Here is a 26,041-nt window from a genome sequence, read left to right as displayed (position 1 = left end):
GTGTCTTTCGCGTAAATGTTCATATGATGGAGTTTTTCTGTTGAGTTGTCCTTTATTAGCATTCCAGACTCCGCCCACCCAGCCCTACTCTGGCAGACGCCGGAGAGGCGAAGCAGCGCACCAGACTATTGGCCGACGGTTTGAGAGACAGCCGAATGCGAGAGAGACCTCGGGAGTACATGAAGCCGACTGTTTAACTTCAGGCTCTGTTTACCACACAAAGTCGGTTCACGTTAGGTAACCATGACCACATCGGGGTCCTTGGATCGAATGGAGCTCTGTGAAAGCCTCTTGACATGGGTAGGTGGACTAATATGAAGTTTGTGGGTTTAATGTCACTGACTGTCAGTTCTCCGGCTCCCCGGTGATGCTAGTAGGTAGCATTCGAGGCTACTGCTAGCTCGATAAGCTAGCGGGGGAAACATTAGCAGGCTAGAGGAAAATGACACGGGCTCACGTTGGTTACGTATGCAGGCCAGCTGTTTGCTGCTTTAGCTGCTGATGTGTTATTTGCTAGCCGCCAGCAAACCATTAACCAAGACTGTAATTTTGGTTCTAGCTCTTTGGTATTTAGCTAGCTCAACTTTACTAACGCCCCATCGTATGTTGTAATGGTCGGATCAGACGTTATAAACGATGGCCTTGATTCAAAGCTTTATTATTGAGCATAAAACGCTTTAGCTCGGTGTCTGCTTTGAGGTTGAATTCCTTTCATTGTTGACCAATGTTTCATTATGGGCGCTTACTCTTCCCTATTGTTACCCATCAGAAATGTCAAATACAGACTAGATTCCCAGACATGGATTTCTAACGTCAGCGTTAACATATATCTTTCTAACGTCAATGACTAAAAACAGATATGGAAGCTACCAACTGGAGAAAATAACATCTGATTGAGTGGTCACATGCTACAAATATTAGCATGTTTACATTGTTGTATGCTTTGAGCACCACAAAAAAAAAGAGGGTCAATGAAATGCTGATGTGAAAATGATATCCAAGCAGATACAGACATTCACTGTTCTTATCAGTAGTTATCACTACTGAAGAAGAGTGAGATCAACCCAGAAATGTCCTAACTGTGATATAGACTTATATTCAATGAATATGCAACAATAAGGGTAACTGACATGAGTTACTAGGATATGTAAACAGAAGTGTGAATGCATTGATAGACATAACACGTGATGCAAACTCTGCATAGGTTCCTTTATGTTTGCTCTACACATTACATAGATGTCAGTTGTGTTAGCTGAAAACATTATGTGGTGCTGGTTTTGGTAGGGCAGCAAGTACAAGCAAGCTACCCTCCTCCTGCATAGTCATGTGCTTCCTGACGTGTCATGTAATCACACTTTAAATCAATTTGTTAATTCCCTGAGAGGTAGCCTTTTAGCCTGTGTGTTGATTGTGACATTGATGTACTTCATTGTTGCATCCTGCTCTTGTTGTCATAGCTTGGCTTATGTATTCAATAACTCAAATTGTTCTTTCTTCATGTTCCTAGTAATGGTGTGGCTGGCAAACATTTCCCATATACCTGTTAATTGTGAAGTCACAGCATTGCGTGTGACGGATTGTCACTAAAACGCGAGAGACTACAGTACCGCCTACAAAATAGCCCTGGTGATGTCTAGGTTACTGCTTGAGGTCAATGCAAAAGGGGGTCATACTGACAAATGCAAAGCCATGTATTGTAATATATTTAGGCACAACTATACAACCACAAATATAACCATATGTCATCCCAATGGCTGCCAATTAACCTTTGATGTGACTTTTGAATTTGTCTGCAGTCAGCCAATGTTGATTTTCATACGACGCTGAAGTTGGATTCCGATTCAGAGCTTCCGATTCGGCAGTTAAGGGGAAAGTTAAGGGAAATTGAATTTACAGAGCTGAGCGAACAATCCTCCGTGTTTGAACCTCTTAAATCGCTGCATAGCCAATTTATTTGGACTGGATTATCCCAGAGAGGCTAAACATTCTTTATAACACAGTTTTAGATTTGTGAAACCTTTATTCTATTTGTGAAAATTTAAAAAAAGGGAGATTTCAGTGCTTTTTTCGCATCTAGACCACATTAGACCAGGTCCTGATCTAAAACCACTAGACCTAGACTCATCAAATCTGGACTGGATTATCCCAGAGAGTCTAAACATTCTTTATAACACAGTTTGAGATTTGTGAAACCTTAATTCTATTTGTGAAAATACAAAAAAGGAAGATTTTGGTGCTTTTTCTACATCTAGACCACATTAGACCAGGTCCTGATCTAAAACAGTGGCCTCAGGATGCTTCCGACACAACATTCAATAGCTTTAGCCAACGAGCTGCTGGGTCAGGTGAGGCTGCAGCAGCTCTGTGCCCTGATGTGAGCTACATAATCGGTCTTTTGGAGTATGTGGTGTTCTAAGGCTCTGTGCCTGTTAGGATGTTAACCTAGCTCCTGCTGGGTGACAGAACCTGCAGTTTGTGATGGACTCTTACCGCTGATGCACTGGCAGAAAGAACATAATTGCAAGGCCTGGTCTCCTGAAAAGCAGGTGCAGCCTACAAACAAGAGCAGGGAGGAGGAGACACATGTTGGCACAGTCATGCATTACAATCATAAAGCAGAACAACAAAAACAGTTAGCCAAAAGCAAAGCTGGATCATTTATTAATTGCTGTTAAAGCATAAACAGTTAGAATGCTTTAGGAAGTTTTGCTTTAACTTTAATAAAATGATCCTGTGAGGATAATAAGTTAATTTGAAGCAGACTCAGTGTCAGGGTTGGGGAAAAATAGGACCCAAATGCAGTAAAAGGACTAAAAGGTCAGGTAACAAAAAGCGAGCTTTATTTCCCAAAGCTGAATGACAAAAGAAAACAAGGAATAACTTAACATACCAAAAAACGGGGGAGTACGAGGAAGGATCAGGACAAAAAACCTCAGGAACAAACATGGAGCGTGACAGGTAGCATGGACAAGAGCAAAGAGACTAACTGGTATCATAGACGAGAAACGACGACTAACAGACATGGAGCACAGGGGAAGACAAGACAATGCGAAAAAAGCACTGAAATCTCCCTTTTTTGTATTTTCACAAATAGAATTAAGGTTTCACAAATCTCAAACTGTGTTATAAAGAATGTTTAGACTCTCTGGGATAATCCAGTCTAAATAAATCGGCTATGCAGCGATTTAAGAGGTTCAAACATGGAGGATTGTTCGCTCAGCGCTGTAAATTAAATTTCCCTTAACTTTCCCCTTAACTGCCGAATCGGAAGCTCTGAATCGGAAGCCAACTTCAGCGTCGTGATTTACATCTGGTTGCTCAGTCTTGCATGTTGTATAATATGTCTAAGAAGATAATGAAATGCAAGTGATCAAATAATGTCTCATGACGTTGCAGTCACTTGACAAACATTATAAAAGTTTCCCTTTTCTTCCACTTGAATAGCATTTTATTCCATATTTTATTAATTTCAATTGAGCAAAGCTCTTAGCATAGCTCTTAGCATGGCCCTAGCGGCATGATCTTGTCATTTGAGTTATAAACACACATGGTAAAAGTACACTGTCACCTTTCGTAAGTGTTTCCACAAACTGGTAGGTGTGGGTTTCCTTTTTGGAATTCTGTGCTCCCTCTTTGAGTTTTGTATGTCTGTAGTGTAATTAAGCCAATATTCTTCAAGGATGTGATTGTTATTTTTATTGCTCGAGTTCTGTGGCTTATAAAAATGTAACCATTACGAATTTCAAAAAGAAAAATAATCAGGGTTACCAGTATTTATTTTCTATTCAGTGGCTCTTTGTGTAATCAGCTGCCACAAAATACTTGATATTACATTACTTATTGTGTGTACGTTATCATGGGAAGTACATTTTTATTTTACATGAAGCATTTCCTGACAGTTGGTTTTACAAATTGTCATTTTTCAATAGAGATATAGTGCACTATTCCCATTGTGAACGAGGCTCCTTGAGCTCATTTATGCTGAACTCCATTGGGCTCTCTTATCTGCCCTCTTTGCAGATTGCTATGGATGATGTGATCAAAGCAGACTGAATGTAATCTGGCATGACCGTGAAAAATGAGCAAATCTTGCTGAACTAGAACCTGAAAATCCCTCAGATCACATGATGCTTTGTTTCCAGATTCATTGGTTTTCAATCATTACATTGCAGCTCCACACATAGTCTTAGGTCTGAGGACCAACAATACTTTGCAGATAAAATGCCAAGATGTTCTGTGATAACCATCCAGTACACAACAAGTATGCATGTGCTGCTTAACCAGTGGTATGCCGTTTCAGTGACCAACATTAACAGCTACTGGTTCAGATAGATTAAAACTTTTAAGAAATATTCAAGCCCTGGAGCTTTGAGCATCCATAAGAGAGAATACAGAAAATATGAGTCCAATCGATGTAGTAATGGTGGTTGGCCCTACTTCCCCTTTGCAGTAAGTGCTTTAGCTATTAATATAATCATTATAAGCTGATTGAGAGGTGATCACGGTGATATACTGGACATGAGTTAGCCCAGAGCTTTCTGTAAAGTGTTCTCAAATTAAATTAGTGTTGATAGCCGCTATGAATCACATTACACTGTGGGACACAGGACAATGACCTTTAGCCTGGAGGTTTAGCACAAGGACTTAACTTTTTACAGAAGAATATAGTTTGACATGAGTCTTGGCACTGTATTTACCAAATCATTGTAATGGGTAGCCGTATTTAGCCATCAAATGTTATATAAAAAACTCATGTCATTTAAAAAGTTTAACATTGTGTTGTTTTTATCTACACTTGAGATAGACATTTTAAAAAACATTCTTGCTTCCATAATCATGTTCATTTCAAAATCTTCCAACCCTAATTTAGCGGTGGGAATTTCAGCTAGGTTGACTCTTTAGCCAGTTACCTGTTATGACCATGTCTACATACATCTGATTCCTGATCACCATTCAAGGCATCAAGAGTGACACAAATAACAAACCTCCAAAAGCACAATTCATAAACGTGCCATAATTGAAACAGGGCTAGAAAACAGGGGCTTCTTCCACATAGCCATTGCCATACATTGTCCCACACAGCATAAAGCAACTCATCAGCGCTGCTCCACTGTGGCTTTTCGAGAGACATCACAGGGGCATACGTTCTGTTTAAAGGCTTTGTAATCCAGTGGTATGTATACCACAGGTTTGTTGACCGAACATGCAGTCAAGCATGTGGAGCTCATGATGCCATGAGAACCTATTTCTGCTTGGGAACAAAAGCAACAGAGCCCTGCTAAAAGGGGACAAAATACCGTTGTTCAGCCAGTGTACAATATCACACAGATTTGGATGTGTTGACCTCAAGTAGCTGTTAGATTAAAGATGACTGATCTGATGACTTAACTATTCGGCACCAGCAAAAAATAGCTGTTGGTAGTCCAAAATGACATCACACACCAGGCATGTTACATGTCAAGGGCCATAGATTTATGTTGTCCTCAGTTTGGCTTAATAACAGCCTTTAGAGAGCTGTTGTCATGATGCCATGTTGGGACTGTGGGTTGTCTGTGTGTTTTTGATTGCTCTTATTTTCTTTCCTTCCACCTCTTTCCTGCTAAGGGAAATGAGGCAGACCAAATGTTGCTGCGGTTGGGAGCCACTAACAAGTTTTCTACCACCATTTCTACCATGACGCTTGTCTCGTTTCAGCTAATTGAAGTACTATGCCACTCTGGGAGAGACATATTGTGTGTAGTTGCAGTGGCCCACCCTGTGTAATATGTAATTCTGTGTTGCAGACTTATGCTTACATGTTAATTATAGCGCTTCTGACCAGTCCGAAATGCCAATTTGAGTCAACATTTTGAACAGTTTCATCACTGCTAGATCCATTCTAATATGTATTAAACACTGGATATAAACACAGGAAGGCAGCATGTAACCCTCTCTTCAAAATAATGAAACGTCACAGGAAAGGGTGTTTTCTTCATTGTAGAATATTGCATACATTTGATGTGGTAGTTTACATTTTGCAGGATTATTGGAGCGGTTAAGGTTTTCTCAGTCTCTCACTTGTAAGCGGTGTTATGTAATCAGGGGTGCTGTTATGTGTTGGCTCTTGGCCAGTGTTTGGCTTTAGCTACTAGCTCCCTATAGATTGACTAAGAAAAATCATAGCTAACTGGAGAAAAAAAAGATTAGTAGGAATATGAATAATAATGCAGATATTTTGAGTCAGATGTCATCTGCTTGACAATTTAGTCATCTGAATGTTGTCATACACACAGTCACCCCGCAGCTATGTAGGAAGCTTAGATTGAAAATGACTATTTTTGCTATTGAAATACGTTTTATAAAGGTATGCAAGATTCAGGGATCCACAATTAAGAAATGGTATTAGATTTGTAGTCCAACAGCAATATCAAACATTTTGGTTATGTGAATTTATCAAGTGATAGTGTGGATGTTAGGCTCATGATGCCTTCATGTAATGTGAGATGTGTCCTTAACTGTGTACACAGTGTCAAGTGTCTTCCTGTTTACTGACCTCTGTCTCTGCCAACAATGGTAATTAGGCTCTTGGCTAGTTTTCTGTGGCCTAACAAAGTGTTGCGCCATGTCCCAGACCTATGGAAGCTAATGTAGAGCATTGGATCAAACACAGTGAAGTCACCTCTCCTTTTCAATGTGTTTATAAGAGATACTGACATGACGGTGACACAGTAGTCGGAGAAGGTGTTGTTATGACTTGCGTCATGGTTATTTTAAGATTTGTTCTAGAGTCAGTAATTGAATAGCAGTGGAGACAACACCGAGCACATCCGAATATCATTGCCAACCCAACACTTAGTCACAACAACTTTCAATTAGGGTTATGTTAGAAATATTTAAAAAGCGGTGAACATATGTCAATATACTAAATACCAGCTTAAGCTTGACTCATTTCAACCCAGTTAGTGAATAAATGCTTCATAAATAATTGTACCTGTGTCCCCCACTCTCTCTCATACTATTTGGCTGAGTGCTCCCCCTTAAGCAACGTAAAGCAAAGTGAATTTCAATCTCTACATATATCTCCTCCCGGAATTCCAACATTCCTGGTCTCAATTTCCCCAACTTTGTCATGTGGACTTTTGGCATGTAGACTGAAAAACATTCTCTTATGTCTGGGCAACAGACTTTCATCATAGAGGAAACGCTGTAGAGAAGAATATGGAGGATGAAAAGAGAACAATGACACGTCAAGTCAGAAAGAAAACCGCAAAGAAATAATGATGCAAGACAAAACTGAGCAATGAAGATAAGCACTTATGATAAAAGCAGAAAGTGTGAGCTTCCTACTTGTGACTGTATTTACTCATGTCTTCAGGGATACCATTACAATCCAATTGATGTAGCTTGTCAGGCAAAATGTTGCATTTGATAAATTAATAATTTAATGTTTTTGTATATTACATATATATATATAATTTGTTCCTGCACCCAGCACTCAACTTGTTTGTCTGGTTGTTGTGTAGATCCAGACATTTGGAGTGGAGGCTTCATGCAAGACAGTAGAAGAACTGACGGGCGGTGTCGTCATGGCCCAAGTGCTACAGAAAATGTAAGTTTTGTGGGTAAATATGTTATCGGTTGTATATACGTGTTTATGAAACTTCCTTTTCTTTCATCTTATTTCACATTGTTTCTTTCATTTTTCCCCATTCATTCAATTATATGACACAATTATACACCAAATTTAAATGTGAACCTAATCCGCTAATATGTAAAAAAATATAAAAACATTCAGTAGGTCTCCTTCACCGTCAGCTTTTTTATCATTCCATTTCCTAAACTTACAGATTCTGAAGTCTCCTTAAAGATAAAACTACTTTACACATCTAATTCCTATTCTATTGTTTGTCTTCATTTCCAGAGATGCAGTATATTTCAACGACGCTTGGCTTAGTAGAGTCAAGCCAGAGGTTGGGGACAACTGGAGGTTAAAAGTAAGCATAAGCCTTGGTTTTATTGGTATTTGTGCAAGGTTTGGTGAGAACCGTCTTTTTTGTATATTTGTTCTAATTTGCAATGTATGTGTTTCAATCAAGCTTGTGTAAGTTGCATTTGTCTTTCTAATATCCTATATAAATGATCTCTTTTTTCAGATAAGTAATCTAAAGAAAGTTCTGAAGGGAATCCTCGAATTTAACCAGGAGGTAAGCAGAGCCAGTTGTATTTATTTTTGATTTGATCAGTGGCAAGCATCCCCATTATGTTAGCAGATGTGTTGCTAGAAGCGAAATATTATAACTGCCGAAACTATATAATTTTCTCTGTTATGCATATTACGATTTATTTTGGTTATTAAAACAGCTTTTGTGTTCGTCTAGATCCTTGGCCAGCACATTAACGACTTCACGCTCCCAGATGTGAACCTGATTGGAGAACACTCTGACTCAGCAGAGCTTGGGAGGATGCTGCAGCTCATCCTGGGCTGTGCTGTCAACTGTGAACAGAAACAAGGTGCACATCATATATACTGTGGTATCTGAAAACAATGTTCTCTAATGTCCCTTTGTATTAAAGGGGACCAATCATGCAAAATGCACTTTTTGATGTCTTTTATACATAAATATGTGTCCCCGGTGTGTCAGGGAACTCACGCAGCGTCAGAAAATAAAACCCTCTCTCTTTTCCTCCGTACCCAAATCTCTAAAAACGGGGGTACAACGGAGCTGATCCAGATTTGCGTCCGATATGACGTCATATCGGCAATGCGGACCCACAGCACTATCAGAAATGTTGCTATCAGAAACAATGCCCGGCTGTTCTGGACGTAATATGGTCGGTGTTTACATTAGCATCGCTAACACTCAGAGCTAACCTGTACTGGAGAGAGCATGTGTGTGAAGAAGCAGGAAAATAAAAAGGAACTCACCTTGTGGTATAACCGGCAAGAGAGAAAGCCTTTGAGCTCCATACTGTTTCAGAAATAATCCTTGATAATCCATGATATGGCGTTTCATCACGGCAGTATCTGCCGGTAGAATCTCCCGCATGAGCAGGCATAAGCTCCGCCCCTCTTTTGTATCATTTTTTTTAGCTTTATACCCAAAATCAGCACTTTTTAAAACAGGAAGTGAAATAGAGGGATATGAGGCATGGCTAGAATGGGTGATCTGTTTGGTATTTTGAGCAAAACCCTTCATAGACATGTTTTTCATATATTTCTATATATCCGAGACCTATGCTATTGCCTAAAAATAGCATGATAGGTGACCTTTAACGCTGACCTCAAATGCCCCCCTTCATTCTGTCCCTTTCTCTCTGTTCTCTAGAATACATCCAGACCATAATGATGATGGAGGAGTCGGTGCAGCATGTTGTCATGACAGCCATCCAAGAGGTGAACTTTCCTGTTTATTATAATGATAGATTAATGATGAGAATAAGGCAAGATTGGTCATGTATATTTTTCCAATTCAAACTACCAAAAATCAACTACAAATCAACTTAGATATGTCTACTGATGGAAAATAGTCCTACAACTCTGAGTACTGAAGTTTTGTCAAGATTTATTGTGTTTTTTGTTGTTGTAACATCACACAAAATAACAGCTTTACATATATTTTGTGTACAATTTTTATTTTTGAAATTGGCAAGTTTCTGAGCAATAAACTTGCAGCTAGCTTAAACCTACCACTTCTATTCTTGTTTCAGGCAGCATATTTATTTTTGTCTTTATTTTAATGTATGCTTCTTCTAAATATGAACCTGTTGTTGTGTGTTCCTGCAGCTGATGAGTAAAGAAACTCCGGTGTTGGGGGGCAGTGACTCGTATGTGGATCTAGACAGACAGGTATGGACACTTTGTATAACCTCACTGTGATGCCTTTTAATGCATGTCTGTTTTTAGACAGATTCACGAAAAATATTTAAAGTTCAAATATAAATTCCCTGTTATGGACTTCACTTTTAGATTAAAGTCACAAGCCAAACTTTGAAATTGCACAGACACCTTTTGTGATCTTACACACAGTATTCACTATAACTTGTGACATAATACATTGACCCAGGTATCCTCCACAACTAATGTTCTGCTTTTTGGACACATACCTGTAAAAGAGCTGGGAGTACAGGGAACAAATAGCCTTAGCAGGAGCACTGTGCTTTTTGGTTTCATTTCTGTGTATAAACTGCCTCAAAAACATCTCAGGGTGATCCATCTTTTCTTCAGTGTCTTTATTTGTTGTGTCTTTCTGTTCTCAGCTGAAGAAGACAGCAGAGGATCTGAATGATGCTTTGTCTACCAAGGAGGAGATCTCCCAGAGGTGTCGTGAGCTGGACATGCAGGTTGGTGTTATTTTTAACGCGGTTTGACCTCTGTTCTTGTACATCCTAGCACAGTTTGCAGGTACTCGCGTCACGTTTCTGACCTAACCAGAAAGACAACACACCGCCAGATAGGAACTATTTTGTCTTTGTTTGCTATTGTTAGGACTCCTGGTCAAATGTATAAATAGCCTTGATCTAAAATAGTTGTCAGGACAATGCCATTTGAAACTGAAAAGATGAATGAGCCTTATGTATAGTCAGGAAAGTAGTTAATGGGGCTCAATGCATTCAGTGTGTCCAGAAAATAACATTGCATAACACCTTTACCCAAGTTTTCTTTTGACTTTTCCTCTATATTTGGTAACCTTTTCACTATCTAACTGGTTTTGTCATGTACTTCTTATATCTAGTTTTGGTTACGCTTTAAAAGCAGCTCCCTTCTTTGCATGATTTGGTTTCTACTGATTAACCTTTCTTGTACCCTCCTAAATATGTCCTTGTCAGATCATTTATTTTTAAATTGAATTGTGATCATCTGCTGCAGAAAGAGAGAAACACCCTATATCTATATTGAAAGCAGATCATAGTGACCATATTAACTTCTCTTTATTTTCTGCTAATGACACGATAATAAAAAAAAATGGAGCTGCAATTTAAAGAGTCGCCTGCTCTCCTGTTGTTTTGTTTCCTGACTTTTTCCAACACTGTGCCTTGCTTTAAAGGCCCTCCATGTCCAAGAGGAGCGTGATAGACTGAGGTTAGACTATAATGAGCTAGAAGAGAGGGTAAATCTAAACTTTCTTTTTCTTTCTGTCTCTTTTTTCCATCCATGGTGTGTGGTGTGTCTAATAGTCCTGGATTTCTTTTCAGTCTGCTTGCACCGGCATCCCCCTTTTAGGAATCCTGGCTCTCCTAACTATGTGTGCATGTTTGTGTGTACACGTATGTGCACAAGTGTTTGTGTACACGTATGTGCACAAGTGTTTGTGCACACGTCTACACACGTGGTCCTCTCAGGAAAACTTGTGTGGGTGTGTCAGTTGTCACCCCTTTACTAATTATCCTCTGCCTTTTTACCTTGGTGTGTTTCATTGCTTTCCCACAGCAACTGTAGAAACTAAGGGGGAACACAGGAGGGTCATTTCTTGGCTAAACTGTTGAAGATATGTCACATTTTTTACACATACTGTGTTTTACTCAGATGTGAAAGGAAAAAGATCTCTGGTTCTTTGGTTAGCAATCATCGAGCAGCACAATTGCTTGTAGTGTAACTCAATATTAAGTATGTATTTTATTTTTCTATTAGGTTAACTCCCACCCCATGTTTTTGAACTTTTAAGATCACAACGCTAATGGTATACAGGCTTGTTGCCGTGAGAGCATTTTCAAAGGGGTGCTAGATCATCGAAAACGCTTTCACATAATAATGTAACAAACATTTCAATGGAATCCATCTTTCACATAGAACTATTCAACAACATTTAAAAAAGACATAAGAAAAGGCTAATGACATTTATTTGTATTCACATTATTTAGATTTTATCCAATTGATCCTGGCAAATTCTTAAAGGGTTGAGAAATAATGGTATGTCCTAGCTTTACATGCCAGGTAAATAGATGTATTTATTTTTAAATAACCTTGCCTAATCATGTTACAGTTCTATTTCCTTATAACATATATTAAGATCAGTTCATATTTTGAGTGCAGTAGCAGTGTTAGTAATTAATTAGCGCCACATTTAAAAGAAACAATTAAAGAACTGCCTCTGCGTTGTTTTGTGTGGAGCTTGATGCCCTGTCTGTCACATTGAGAAGGCAACATCAAACGACATGTAGCCCTCTCTGCTATGCTGGAGTTTGTTGGTCTGCCCTGTTGAAGTGCGTTTGATGTATGCTTGCTTTATTACCAGAGTTCATGCTGCAGTGATTTAATAACCTTTGGAATTCTTGTACAGAAATTATACATTTAAGTACCTTGACATATATTGTTTGAAAAGTAACTTATTTCCCATTTTCTGCCTCTCTTCTCTCTATCTTGAACATTCTTTCTTTCCATCCTTCTCTACACCTCAAATGCACCGTCCTTCTTTCGATTTTGACCTTCACCTTTCCTGTTTCCAAATATCTTTCTTCTCCCTCTCCATCCAATCTGTGCATCTCACTCCTGAACTATCCTCTCTGTCTTTTCTTCTTATTGCACTTCCATTCTGTGCGCTTCCTTCGCCCTCTCCCCTCCCACAGGTGGCAGCGCTGCAAGAGGAGAAGAGCAGTTTGCTAGCGGAGAACCAGGTCCTGATGGAGCGACACAACCAGTCTGACTCCATCGAGGATATAAACAGCCCTGCAGGACGCAGACACCTCCAGCTGCAGACACAACTGGAGCAGCTTCAGGAGGAGACTTTCAGGTACAACTTGCTGAAAATAGAGTGAGTTTCTTGCTATATAAACAGTGAAAGTCAAATTGACTCATGCTGACGTCAAAAACTAGGTTGGAGGCATCAAAAGATGACTACCGGATCCGCTGTGAGGAGCTTGAAAAAGAACTCCTGGATGTGAAGTCGCAGAATGAAGAGCTTTCGTCACTGGCTGATGAAGCCCAGTCGCTCAAGGACGAGATGGATGTCCTCAGGTAAGACACGGATGCAAAATGTTGTCCGTTTAAATTACCTAAGGAGAGTACACTGAACAAGAGAAGGGATTCCAAAAGCCTGTTGGGGATGGATAGGTAGAACAACAGGGGATGACGCAAGATAATGAATGTTTTCTTATCCTGTTATTTCAGACTGCTGTTGTTACAGGTGTGTTGCTACACAAACAGAGCGTTAGCAAAGCTGCCACCTCTCCTTTTTTTTCTAAATGTAAAACCAGTGTATGTTGATTCCCTCCCCAGGCATTCATCAGACAAAGTGTCAAAGCTGGAGGGCACAGTGGAACACTACAAGAAGAAACTAGAGGACATGGGACTGCTCAGGAGACAGGTACAAAGGCAGTAGTAGCAACAAAACACATGTTGGCATGGTCCTGTCTGATGCCCACTTAATGATGCTTTGGTGGTACCAGGAAGCTCGTTGAAATCCACCTACATGCTTTTTTTTTTAAATATGCACTTTTTTATCATTTGGATTGTTTATTTCTATGTTGTTAATTTATTATTATTATTATTTAAAAAAGTGTTATGTAAAGCCCCCTAAGAAAAATGTTTAATTTGTGATATTGGGCTATATAAATACAATTGGATTGATACATTTATTGTGTTGGAGCTATTCAATGTTCCCTACAATGCTTTGCAGTATGTCCATTGGTTAGTCAGAGACATAGTTAGGCTAACAGAAATATGTATCTGTCCGAGTTATCTGTTCTAAAAAAAAATGATATTTCTTCTTTTCCAGATTAAGCTTATAGAGGAGAAGAACACGGTGTTAATGCAGAGCAACGTGGGTTTGGAAGAGGAGCTACGGAAAGCCAATGCTACCAAGGGCCAGCTGGAGACGTACAAGAGACAGGTATCAAACCGAGAGCTGAACTACACGTGCAGTTATCATTATTTATATGGCCCCAGGCTGGGCGATATACCCCGATTAATAATAACTACACACACACACAAACTTGTCCATTTTTGATTGAATGCTCTTTCTCTGCACAGGTGGTTGAACTTCAGAACAGACTGTCAGAAGAGTCTAAAAAGGCCGACAAGATGGAGTTTGAGTACAAACGCGTCAAAGAGAAGACGGACTCTCTCCAAAAAGAAAAAGATGTATGTACCACTCACACTATACACTATAAAAGAATGACCCAAATGCTGTAAACACTTTGAAATGCTGCCCTTTCAAAAAGTTGTTAAAGGACTTGATTGACAGATGTTTATGTTGGACAATAGGGATTTTTATGGCAGACCCTGTACTTCTTTCCTCCCTCACACTGTTTCTGTATAAGTTATCACACATTGTTCCTCTCTCCTGTAGCGAATGCGTACGGAAAGAGACTCTCTCAAGGAAACCATTGAAGAGCTACACTGTGTTCAAGCCCAAGAGGGACAGCTTACATCAGGTAAAATGAAAAGCTATCAAGAGTCGCTAAATAAGAGTAGCTGAGCTTGTTCTGTTTAAGCAAAGTATAATATACTAGCCTTAATAGTTGGGTTTAACCTTTCATAATGTTTTGTTTTAGGCTTGTTCCCATTGGCCAGCAACGACGGTGATTCACTGGCGGCGGAGATCACTACCCCAGAGATTCGGTATGAATTTTGTTTGGTTTCACTTTGGTTATTTAAAAAGAGAAGGTAATCATAAAGAGTTGTTGATTGACTACACATATCAGATCATCTCATGTGTTTATATTCTGCAGGAATGCATGTAAATTATTATAAATATCGTGCTCTACAGAGGAAGAAATACCACATCAAAGTATCGCATCTGAATTTCTGTGTTAAGAAGTACTGTAGGCTTTAGGTTTTTAGGACGCATTTCTATTTCGCTTCATGTTGCTATGTGCATGCTAAACAGAAAGCAGTTAAGATAGAAGAGATAGGAGATTTAAGAGAGATATGTTGCTGATCTTGCGTGCCTGCTCCCCTGGCGCTTTAAGGATTGGCCTTAAAGGTGGAGTCCCTCTAGTGAGTCATGTAATAGTTGTGCGAGTTACATCAGCCTCACTGCTGCTTTTCAAGAGGGCTGGGTTTTCAGCTGGCAGTATACTATGCCTGGATTGTTTTTCCAACACTCATGAAATGAAGACAAATATGGATTTACATTTAAATCCTTTAAAAGCTACTAAAACATCATTTAAACTATCCAAATCTAGACTAATCATTACCCTCTAGAGGTAGAGTAATGAAAAGCTGTTGTGCCTCAGGGTGATGACATATCCCGCAGGCTTTCGAAGGTTTAAGTGGGAACATTGATGGTGATTCATTCTTATGTATGTCTGTTACTTGTCAGTTAATCATCCAACAGTGAGAATGAAAATCTGGCGTAGGCTGGGCCTTTTTGACAGATTAAACTCGTCGCTTTCATAAGTAGCATCTGGGATTGATCTCTGCCCGTCGTTTTACTGTAAACCATGAAACAGCCAGGAAAACAGCTGGAGTTAAAGTCATTCCCTCAATCTACTGCAGAGTATGAATAACAGCTCAGCTAGAATAAACCCAGTCCTGTTGCTTTAATCAGTAGTATTAGACCTGGGCTAACCTTAGCTAGCAGCTGTGAGTTCATCTGGAAACATTTAGTCAGATCTCTAGAAGGAAAGGAGTTGGCAGCCACGCCCCTGAAAAACACATTTCAGGACCCAAGAGACAGACTGTGCTCAACACTGTCCAAAACACATTCAATTTGATCTGTTTGGTAGATCGATTATAAGAAAAAAGTATCTCAAATATTTCTGCCTTCCCCTGACCTGAGTACACAGTTTGTCTTCAGGAAACAGTCAATCACTCGGGGGAAGAGTCATATATTTAGCTTTGCAATGGAAGTGTCTTCTTAGGGGGGCATCTCCTAAGATCTAGAGATGCCGATAGAGACCCTTGAAGTACTACAACAGCAATAAAAAAAGTTGTGTTGCTTTAAATGTTTTGAGTTTTATTTGACTGAGCCAACAGCAGCTTTTTTTGTAGTAGAATGTATCAAATGTCCCCAATGTGTCATGTTATATTAGGGCTGTGCAATTAATCGTATTTTAATCGCAATTACGATTTTGGCCTGCCACAATTACGAAAACAACATAATCGGAAAAAACAATTATTTTGTGACAGTGCACTGAAACATATTTGATCTAATTAATTTTGGTCTAATTTATTTGTATTTATCATATTTATATATGTTTAGTAGCTTGTTGAAGTGCGCTCCAAAATATTTGTTGATCTTGTTTATTGGTATTTATTATTTTGATATTATTTATTTAAATGTATCATTTATTTTATTTATTGGTTTTTCAGTTGAATTATACGTTCAGGGTAATCAACAGTTAAAAAGATACTGTTCAAATTATTATTTGTATTTGTTTTAAAGTTCAATAAATAGATGTTTTCAAAGTCAATGAATAATCGTATTTAATAATCGTGATATCAATTATTGACCCAAATAATCGTGATTATGATTTTTGCCATAATCGCACAGCCCTATGTTATATGCACTGATGCTACACAGTTTGTGCGTAAACATTATTCCACAACAGTTATAATTAATAAACGGAGAACATAGGTGGCTTCTGTTGTCTTTAACCTCTATATCACCATAACAGATTGAATTCTCAATGACATAATGAGGGTTATATTGGTTGGTGTCCATAACAACCAAACTGTGGTTGCTTCAACAAAATGATTTTTTTTAATTGACACTGTCCAATGTGTTTTTCCAGAGAACATCTGATTCGTCTGCAGCATGAGAACAAGATGTTGAAGCTGGCTCAGGAGGGATCGGACAACGAGAAGATTGCGCTGCTGCAGAGTCTGCTGGAGGATGCTAGCAGAAGGAAAAATGAACTAGAGACAGAAAACAGGTAAAAGGAACAGCCAGATACATGCAGCCTAGCATCAGCAGCAAAAGCAAACACAACTTGAGGCTGAATTCTTATTTTTTTATTCTCTTTTGTGCTTAAAATGTTCTTAAAATGTAAAACATTGAGCAAAGATAAAGTCTTTTGATCTGTTCATGTAGTTTTCAGTGCCACAGACACTTTCCAACTGGGCTGATTGTGTTTCCCTGTGTGGGAACGGGGATCAATCTCACACAAAGATGTTCTCTGTCTTCACTGGAATTTCAGTCAATGACCTTTGAGCCAGCAACAGGCCGTATTCATCGCTGTGTTAAAGCTATCTTGTCTTTTGTGTTTTTTATCTAGGTTAATCAATCAGCGTCTGATGGAGGAGCAGAGTCAGGTGGAGGAGCTGCAGAAGAATCTTCAAGAAGAGGGCTCCAAAGCAGACGACGTAAGTAATGAAATGTTTGTTCTGCATTGTGGGTGCATAACTCTCATATCAGTATAGATGTTGGCGGCCAAAGAGTCAAATTCCCATCATACCACACTGAAACAAAGATGGCGCACAATACTGCAGTACACAGCTCCTCCTGAAGGCTGAAGGTTTTGATGTTTTGTTTTTAAAAAATAACCCATTGCATAACAATTATTTTCTTTTTCTTTGCATCTAACTCTTCACAAGATAACCATACATAATATTAACCATTGCTAACAGATTGTATTCATGGTCTTTGTTTTTCTGTTTCTGCTCTTTTATATTGTATTATAGCCATGATTCGTCTGTATGGCATCAGTATATTAATTAAATAAGAAATAAGACTATCTTAAAATCACTAATACAACTCTGTTTTAGTTTGTATTAACATCATTACCTGTGTTTCATATTTGAAACATAACAAAAACATGATTTTTTTGTATTGCTTTCTCCTCTGTCTCCTTGAAACCAGTTCCTAGTAGGGGACTGGTATTTAGGATTGGACCTCCCAAGAAGGTTTATGTGTGAGAGAGAGCGTGCATGCATCAAACACCATCTTTCTTTTTCTTGAATTAACCCTGATTTAAAATGCTACCAACCCTTTTTCTTTCCTGGGTTTTGGGGGTCATTTCCTGCCATCAGTTGATTCACTCAATATCAACAAAACACTTGTATACAGTAGTAAATAAGTTACTTTCAGCCACTTCCAGTGTTTTATACACACAGTATATTTTTAAAATACACAAAACGGATTACTACTTAAAGGTAGGGTAGGTAATTCACTTCAGAAACACTTTTTGTTATATTCCATGGAATGCTCTTAACATCCCAATAGCAATGAATATATTAAATGCTTTGACAATAAATATATACAAATATTTCATCTGTGGAAGCCGTGGTGCTGTAAAAAACACGACCAATCATCTGAGCCGGCCCGGCTAAAATAACTGGATGGCCTACCCATAGATATATATAAACACTAGATGACTCACCCGCGCTGCTGGCCAATGGAGACTGACGGTGCCACATGGCGGCCATCTTGCCACAGGCAGCTCGCTCATTCATAACATTATGTCTATGGTGCACTATGGAAATAATCGTAGATTGCTCCATTTTAAACATCAAAGATGTAGTTATGATACTGCATACTTATAATTATAATCATGAACTTTTTTTTTTCAACATGTCTTGTCTCCTATATCATAGCCATGCTCATAACATTTATAATAAACCAAACCGTTTGTAAATCAGTCAAGATTTCAGCGAGTTAAGAGTATTTTTGTGCAGATCACCTTACAACAGCTGTAGCAGTAGTTGTTGACTGTGGCAAGATGGCCACCGGTGAGCTACGCTGGCGACTCCCCCTTGAGCCATCTAGTGTTTATATATATCTTTGGGCATACTTGCCTGTCAGCCTTCCATCTCGTGCACAAACTTATCTCGTGTGTGTTGGAGGAGGGGCTCTGTAAGGAAGTCTGAAGGAAGGGGCAGATTTTCTTCGGTTGTGTACTTTCAAATTCTAGCGCACTCGAGCTGGTTTCTCCATTCTTACCTACCCTACCTTTAACAGTGTATATAACTACCAAAATGTGTAAAGGAAACATCAAAGGTGAACAAATATCATAACATTTCTAATATTCTTGAAGAATTTATGTAAATTATACTGAACACTTTTGTAAACAGATGTTTTTTTTATCATTTTGCTGTTCAATTCATCAAGAATTTAGTTTGAAAAATAGTAACTTTTCCTCAAGAATTGATGGTCTCGCAGGCTGAGTAACATAAACAAATTCTTAAAAAAAACAACATCCACATTTGGCAGGTCTGTAATTTTTGCCAATCAGTAAAAATAATGTTTCTTTTCAAATAATGCTCCCCCTGTCAGACTATAGTAAGTATAACTTTGTGATTCCTGCCAAGTTCCTTCTTTTAGATATTAGGGTGTAACAGCTCAGTGTAATAAATGTGCACTGTGACAAAACAGAACAAAGTGTGATGCTAATGTATGTTTTCTTAACGTACACATTTTTAGAGAATGAAATAAGAACTCCTAAATATCATCAACGCAAACTGTAGCTTGCATAGAATCATGACTGCATGCATTTGATACACTGAGTTGCACACATGTAATAGTGACTCCTTTCCTAGCTAGGTGTCAAGAATCTGCCTTTTGAATCAGTCCTCTGGTATCCTCTACGTGTTTATCCTCTTTATAGTGACATACCTTTCCTCTTTCCTTGATGCCTTCTGATTTCTTGTTTAGTGATTTGTCTGCACACAACTGATTATAGATTTTTTTTTTAAATGAACCAGAACTCTCCGCTTATTGTAAATACTCACTGTGATTATCAATCTGTGAATTAATGTTTGGTTTGAAGTCTTCACTGATTCTTTTGAGTAATTCAAGGTCACGAATGTTTCATAATGCCACATTTTCCAAGCATAATCGGTTGTAACCTTCCCTCTGTTGGATGAGAGGGGACATGTGCAGGTTCTTGTTATATTGTGGTGCTTTTGATTACAACGTTTACGGGGTCAGTCTTCAAAAAATGAAGAAGACTGACATTTGCTGCAACTCCTGCATTTATCCAGCAGTGTCTCTTTGATTGTATCTGTGGGTTGTATAGGATGGAATATTATGTTATAAAACATATCCTTTTTTCCCCCAGTCTTCTATCCTGAAGAAGAAATATGAGGAGCACATGTAAGATAACATACATTTAATTAAAAAGTTCATATTTATTATGAGACAAAACGAGGCTTGACATTGTTTCTTTCTACTCTTCATCAGGGAGAAACTACGGGAGTTGAACAACGAGTTACTGAAGAAGAATACATTCATCGACGAAATGGAGCCTAAATACAATAGCAGCTGTGAGTTTATATTCTTATTTTTCACCTCTTTCCTCTCTTACCATCAGATCTCTTATTTTGAATGTTTGAAATTGATTTAATGTGTGGTACAGATCAAACATTTATCAAAAGAAAAGCAGGTATACACTCAGCCAAAAAAATGTAAATGTCTGTGTTGTTGCCTCAGCCCAACGAGTGGAGGAGCTGGAGGAGGACCTGAAGAAGAAAGATGATGACATGAAACAGATGGAGGAGAGATATAAGAAATACCTGGAAAAGGCCAAGAGTGTGAGTTTACTTTGTGAATGTGAACTTTGTTTTGCACAGAGTATTGTTACTTGTGTTGCTTGCTGTAGGTGTTGTTCAACAGGAGCATTTATGTGAGTTTGATTGAATGTGTCCTCTCCAGGTGATCCGGACCCTGGACCCCAAGCAGAACCAGGGATCAGGTCCAGAGGTGCAGGCCCTGAAGAACCAGCTGCAGGAGAAGGACAGGATGTTGCACTCTTTGGAGGTAATCCAAGTTGTTAGAAAAGTTGAATAGTCTGACAAGAAAACAGACGCGCAGCTTGTGGGGTTAACAACATAGATAACCAGTGTTTTGTAGCTTCAAAAGCCCTTGCATTTCTTAATGTTGTGTCTTGGCATTTCCTCCAAACAGAAAGAGATGGACAAGACAAAAAGCCAGAGAGATTACGAGGAGAAACTGATTGTGTCAGCCTGGTACAATATGGTAAGAAAAACCTCTTACTGCCTGAAGTCTTAGAACTACTGTCCTTTTTAAATTGTGGCTCACATTAATGACTTAGAAAGAAGTGTAATAATTCACCGAAATCCATAACATTAAAGTTTTATAGTACCACAATGATTAGTACATTAAGCCATAAGTTAATTATTTGATTAATGTAATTGCCACACATTTGATGGTTCCAGTTTCTAAAAACGGAAAATGTAGTATCTTTGGGTACATTTAATGATGTCACATTGTGCCCTATGATACTGTGATTTTGTGAGCATTTTTCACAGTTATCTAATGCTTAATTTAATTACCTAATGATTATTATAAAAAAAGAAAACTACATATGGCATGCCACATTTTTTTTTTCTTTGTAAATGTACTGTTATTTTTGCAATACCCTTTGATGTGTAGGCCCAAATCGATGAAACAAAACATCACAACTCATGCAGGAAGGCATTTCAACCACCAGAGGGCAGCATATGCTTTTTTACAAGCCTCACAAACAATGTGTTGTCTGTTACACTTTTGATCAATAGCTATTGTGCATATGATGTTGAATTGTTACTGATATTTGTTCGAGCTAAATTGTTTCTCGTGCGTCAAGTTCCTTGCACCAATTGTGACATCACGTACGACATCTTGTTTTACCGATGGTGACCATTAAATATATAATGAGAAGACTTCCTCTGTTCCTCCTCCCAGGGCATGTCTCTGCAGAAGAAGGCGGCTGAAGACAGACTTGCCAACACGGGCTCGGGTCAGTCCTTCCTGGCCCGGCAGAGACAGGCCACCAGCACTCGCCGCTCATACCCCGGCCACGTCCAGCCCGCTACCGCCAGGTAGATGGCAGCAGGGGGCAGACAGATACTGAGACAAACTACCTTACAAACCCCCCGAACTCACATACAGTAGATGTGCCTTTTCTGAGGCACACTATTTCCATTCATTTCTAATGGACGTTCTTATTTTCCTGCATTCTCCCTATTGATTTTCTTCTTTTCCTTCTTGATCAGATCCATGAGGTAGAGATGCCAGACAAAGCTGCCCAAAAAAAATCTCCCACCACTTTTTTTCCCCCTGACTTAACAGTTTTTATTCTGGCTCCTGTGATGCCACGCTCCTTCCCTTTTTAACAAATCAGCATTTTGATAGGGTGTTACTAACCACTGACCTTCCTCTCCCTGTGCTCTGTGGCGAACCTTTGTCCTGGCTATCGCATCCTTTGGAAGTTATTGTCATTTTTTGTTTTTGACGGAAGCGCTCTGCCTGTTCATGCAGTATTTATGCACATCTCTACCTGTCATATCACTTAAGGTTCATCGTGTTTCTTAGCCTGGAGTTGACAGATTTTCTGTTTCTGATGTAGCTTTCAATCAGGCGACAGCTATTCTCATTTCTCATATGTCATTGTTTAAACTGTGTTTTTCAAATGGAGACAAGTTGCTCTTCTGCGGAGTCATTATGTCTATATTGTTTCGCAACAAATACATTAAGGAATAGGAAGATGAATTGTCATCACAGAAAATGTTTCATTTGCTAGAAGAATTGTCTAAATGATCTCTAATGGGATTTGAAAGTTACTCCTTCAGTTGGTGAAGTTCTTCCAGGAGTCGCAATCCACAGCTAGATAGATTTTGGCAAAGTACATGCTAACTGTGTTTTCATTATCTTCTATTAAGGAGCCACCATTGTTCTAGGAAAGGCACACATACCAGCATTTACCTGATGTGCCATAGTGTTAAATTGAAATATATATCGCAGTATTTGGTTCATGTTATCTTTGGAACACTGCAGGCGCGCCTCCTCACACTACACACAGAGAGAAATGAGATGAAGGAACATCTAGTCTTGACTTCTGGATGCTTGCACTGCTTTGTTGAAAAGCGATTTAGTCTGGAGATGGTCCTGTATGCCGATAATATAACAAAGAGAGGATGCTGATTCAGTGTAGCTCATTGAAGCAGACTGACTTTCCCCGTCATTAAAGATCAATTATTTGCTCTCATAGTAAAAAGGCTGTTAAAGGTGTTATAAAAGCTCAGTATGTCAATTTAAATAGGAATCTTGAATTGGTATGCTTGTTTCTGTTACTGTCCTTTCTTGAACTTATTTATTTCCCCCCTGCATTGTCCTTGTGTGCTCTAACATTTCCATGATTCTTTGTTTGCTGTGTATGTCTTTGTATCAAGGCCAGATTCTAATCTAGCACTCCCCGCCGTCTGACCGTTATCTCTCTTTCTCTTTCCTCCCTCAACAGCAATGTCACTGCATGACTGCCACACCAATGAGCTGGCCCAGCCTTGTGTGTGTGTGTGTGTGTGTCCTGACCCGGCCCGGCTCTGGCCTACGTTGGCCCCGGGCCGGGCTAGTCAGAGGCACACGATGCATGAATCCTCGCCTTGCATGACTTTTGCATAGACTCATGCCTGCGAATTACCAGCACACCCGCAGCAGAGCATGAGCACTAACAACACTCTGCTGTGTCATGCGTTGCAACCTCCACACAAGCCCGGAGGAGGCAAGAAATCCAACTCCTTTCATCATTTCCCGCTCCTTCTCCTCATGCTCTTTACTCTCCTCCTAACTGCTGCCTTGTTACAATTCTATTTCTGTTACAAATGCCAACAACAGGGGCAGAATATCGCAGTATAGTCCGTTTACCAGGCAGTTGGTTAGGTTTGCTGACTGCTTCAGGATACCTCAATGACATACTTTCACAGATCTGTTTTTCATGGTTGAAGAAGAGTCTACATCTGCATGTGAGAGATATCTGAGAGGTGTAGCCTGCAAATGTATCACAAACAAAGCTCCCCTTTAAACTTCTAAGTGTGTATCTCCTGCAATGCCCAGCCTCTCGTTGCTGGATGGCATCTTTAGAGTGGTTTTACCTCAAGTATTAGGAGTAGCGTATAGGGCATTACTGTGCTGCCCTGTAAGCTGTTGGACTCTGCAGTAGGAACATAGGATGGCAAAATAAGTATATTTATCAAGATGAATAACATTGTTACAGATATGCGTTTACACAAGATAAAAGCCCCCGTTAAGCCTACTTATAATTTATTTTAGATTGCATTCAACATCTCTCGATAGTGGCTGTATGTTGTCTATGTTATTTGACCAAGTAGCAAGTAACCTGCACTCTAATGGAGCCAAATTAAGAGGCTCTGCTGGCGGTGCATTTTGTCCCACTTTTAATACATTACCTACAATCATTTAACAGTGTGTTACTATTGCAACTTAATGAAAATTGGCATCAAATTAACGTATCAGTATTTCACATTGTATAAAAGTATGTTGACAAATATGGCGAGAGATTGGACATGAGGAAATATGCATATTACAGGCATAAGTGCATTTTTCAAATGAGAGAGATGGTTGGACCCTCATATTTTAGTGCCTTTGTTTAAAATGTGACGTATTGAACAAATAAATTAGACTGGCTGGTCGTTTTAGGACTAAAAGCGTTAAGGCTATTTTATTGTTGAAAAGAGGGAAGAAATCAATTCTCGTCTACTTGATATATTTCTTGACAAACACTCAAACTAACCAGGCTGATTGGGGCTTTTCTTCTCTGTATTTTAACCCATTTTACTCATACATGTTATATTGTGTAACCTTGATTTAATTCATGCCGTGCATTTTTATCTTAATGGCTTATTTATTATTTTGCTGCTTGTACAGCAGTGTTGTTACATTTGTTTATATCAGCAATAGTATTTTATCATCACTTAAACTGTTACAATGGATGTGAAGTTACCATACAACTTCGAGATACTGTTAAATACTTGTCTTATGCAACGAAAGGAGGATGTGGTTTGAAAAAGTATTTTTCTCCAGCAAATGACATAAAGGTTGTTACATTATCTGCGATCAGTGTAAAATGAGAACATGGTGCAAAGTTCCATTCACCTCTAGTCTTTTCAGGAAGTCTCGTCATGTTTGAAACATGTTTTCTTGTTAACAAAAAAGCACATTTTTACACTTTTAATTCACATACGACCCTACAAATTATTTAATTTTCCAGTGTTTGAGCCACAGCAACAACGATGGGGTTGATGTTTGAGAAAAAAGACAGATTAGCTGTTGGGAATGCATTCAAATGAAGCTAGCTTAGCTGTTCGGTTAACTAACCTTACAACAACAATTTAGCTTCTACATTTGGGCATCCCTTAAATTAGTTTACGAAGTAGAGTGGAAAAACATTTGCAGTGTGAATCCAGGTAAAGATGTGATGTTTTTATTTGTCCAGTTCTCTACTTTTTTCTGTCCAAATCTGTGTTTTGTAAACCATTTGCTATTAAAATCCAGTTGTAAGTTATATTACACACAACTCTTTTAACCGTCCATCCCCATGAGTCATTGGTTTGGTAAGAAATCTGTATATAATGGAACACATCCACATTGTGGTTGAACTGTTTAAAGTTATATCAGGGATTTTGGGAGCATTTTTGTTATTTAATATCCCCCTAAGAGAATGCATTTAATGTTGTCCTTTTTAATCCCTCATCGAGCCAACCAATGTATGTTGTTGCTTACGTGTGTCGGTGTATATACCTAATATTTCTTGCAAATATTTAGATACTGGGTGACAGATTATCACAAACTGGAGGAACTAGCTTCAGAAGACAGCCAGTTAGCACCACTTTCAGACATTTTAACTCAGATTTATTCTCAATAAGGAATGAAAGGTTATGTACTGTTTTAGCTATAACTCCAAATCTTTCCTTGATATTCATTTTTCAGAACAAAATACTGAGCGGAGATTGCAGTATTCCTTACAAAAACCTGGTCATATCGTGGAGTATTACTTACATGCCCAAGCTAAAATGAGTACCCGGTGTTCCCTAGTGTTACTTGACTTGTATTAGAGATGGAACAAACATGAGGTCAGAATTGTATCACCACGCGTGCAGTGTTTGCTGTATTTTTTTACTCATTGGAAATCTTTTCTTTACATATTGAAGTAGCAAATAACCTTCCATTTGCCAAGTTTTATATTGCTTGTATACAAACTACACTATGTACATACTAAATGTGGCGATAGTAGAGGAGGTGTCTTGATGTGATTGAGAAAATGAAATTTAAGTTACGTAAGATGGATTTCATAAAGCATCTGTCTGATGAGGGCCTATGGATGATAATGTGCTTCCTACACTGCAAAACTTGGAAATGTCATTGTAAATAAAGCTCGTATAAAACAG

General features: G+C 38.8%; 1 protein-coding gene across 5 annotated transcripts; it reads left to right on the top strand.

The window, feature by feature from the left end:
• The first annotated feature begins 140 nt into the window (after window positions 1-140).
• On the top strand, window positions 141-26,041 carry hook3 (hook microtubule-tethering protein 3). 5 transcript variants are annotated; one of them, XM_034123059.1, is made up of 25 exons: window positions 141-300; window positions 7,503-7,588; window positions 7,901-7,973; window positions 8,133-8,183; window positions 8,358-8,490; window positions 9,306-9,373; window positions 9,764-9,826; window positions 10,237-10,320; window positions 11,025-11,087; window positions 12,544-12,707; window positions 12,791-12,931; window positions 13,193-13,280; window positions 13,692-13,805; window positions 13,946-14,056; window positions 14,265-14,349; window positions 14,470-14,536; window positions 16,654-16,794; window positions 17,137-17,224; window positions 19,918-19,952; window positions 20,040-20,122; window positions 20,289-20,389; window positions 20,511-20,615; window positions 20,763-20,834; window positions 21,543-21,679; window positions 23,098-26,041. In XM_034123059.1, exons 1-25 carry the CDS (start codon window positions 244-246, stop codon window positions 23,111-23,113), a joined length of 2,226 nt encoding a protein of 741 aa, XP_033978950.1. In that variant the 5' UTR covers window positions 141-243; the 3' UTR covers window positions 23,114-26,041. The 5 variants fall into 5 exon arrangements, 4 of the variants coding, with proteins under 4 accessions (XP_033978950.1, XP_033978951.1, XP_033978952.1 ...); XM_034123060.1 differs by having other exon boundaries at window positions 21,854-26,041; XM_034123061.1 differs by lacking the exon at window positions 11,025-11,087.

Source organism: Trematomus bernacchii, unplaced genomic scaffold (genome assembly GCF_902827165.1).
Source record: "Trematomus bernacchii unplaced genomic scaffold, fTreBer1.1, whole genome shotgun sequence".
Classification (NCBI taxonomy): Eukaryota; Metazoa; Chordata; class Actinopteri; order Perciformes; family Nototheniidae; genus Trematomus; species Trematomus bernacchii.
The sequence above is the reverse complement of the archived record's forward strand: the minus strand, read 5'-3'. Positions and strand labels throughout refer to the sequence as shown.

What these genes read in the sequence shown, in the direction of transcription:
- hook3 (XM_034123059.1), top strand. Translation starts at nt 244, where the DNA reads ATGACCACATCGGGGTCCTTGGATCGAATGGAGCTCTGTGAAAGCCTC. An exon ending in GCCCAAGTGCTACAGAAAAT is followed by an intron (nt 7,589 to 7,900) that starts GTAAGTTTTGTG and finishes CTTCATTTCCAG; the next exon opens with AGATGCAGTATATTTCAACG. An exon ending in CTCTCCAAAAAGAAAAAGAT is followed by an intron (nt 14,057 to 14,264) that starts GTATGTACCACT and finishes TCTCTCCTGTAG; the next exon opens with CGAATGCGTACGGAAAGAGA.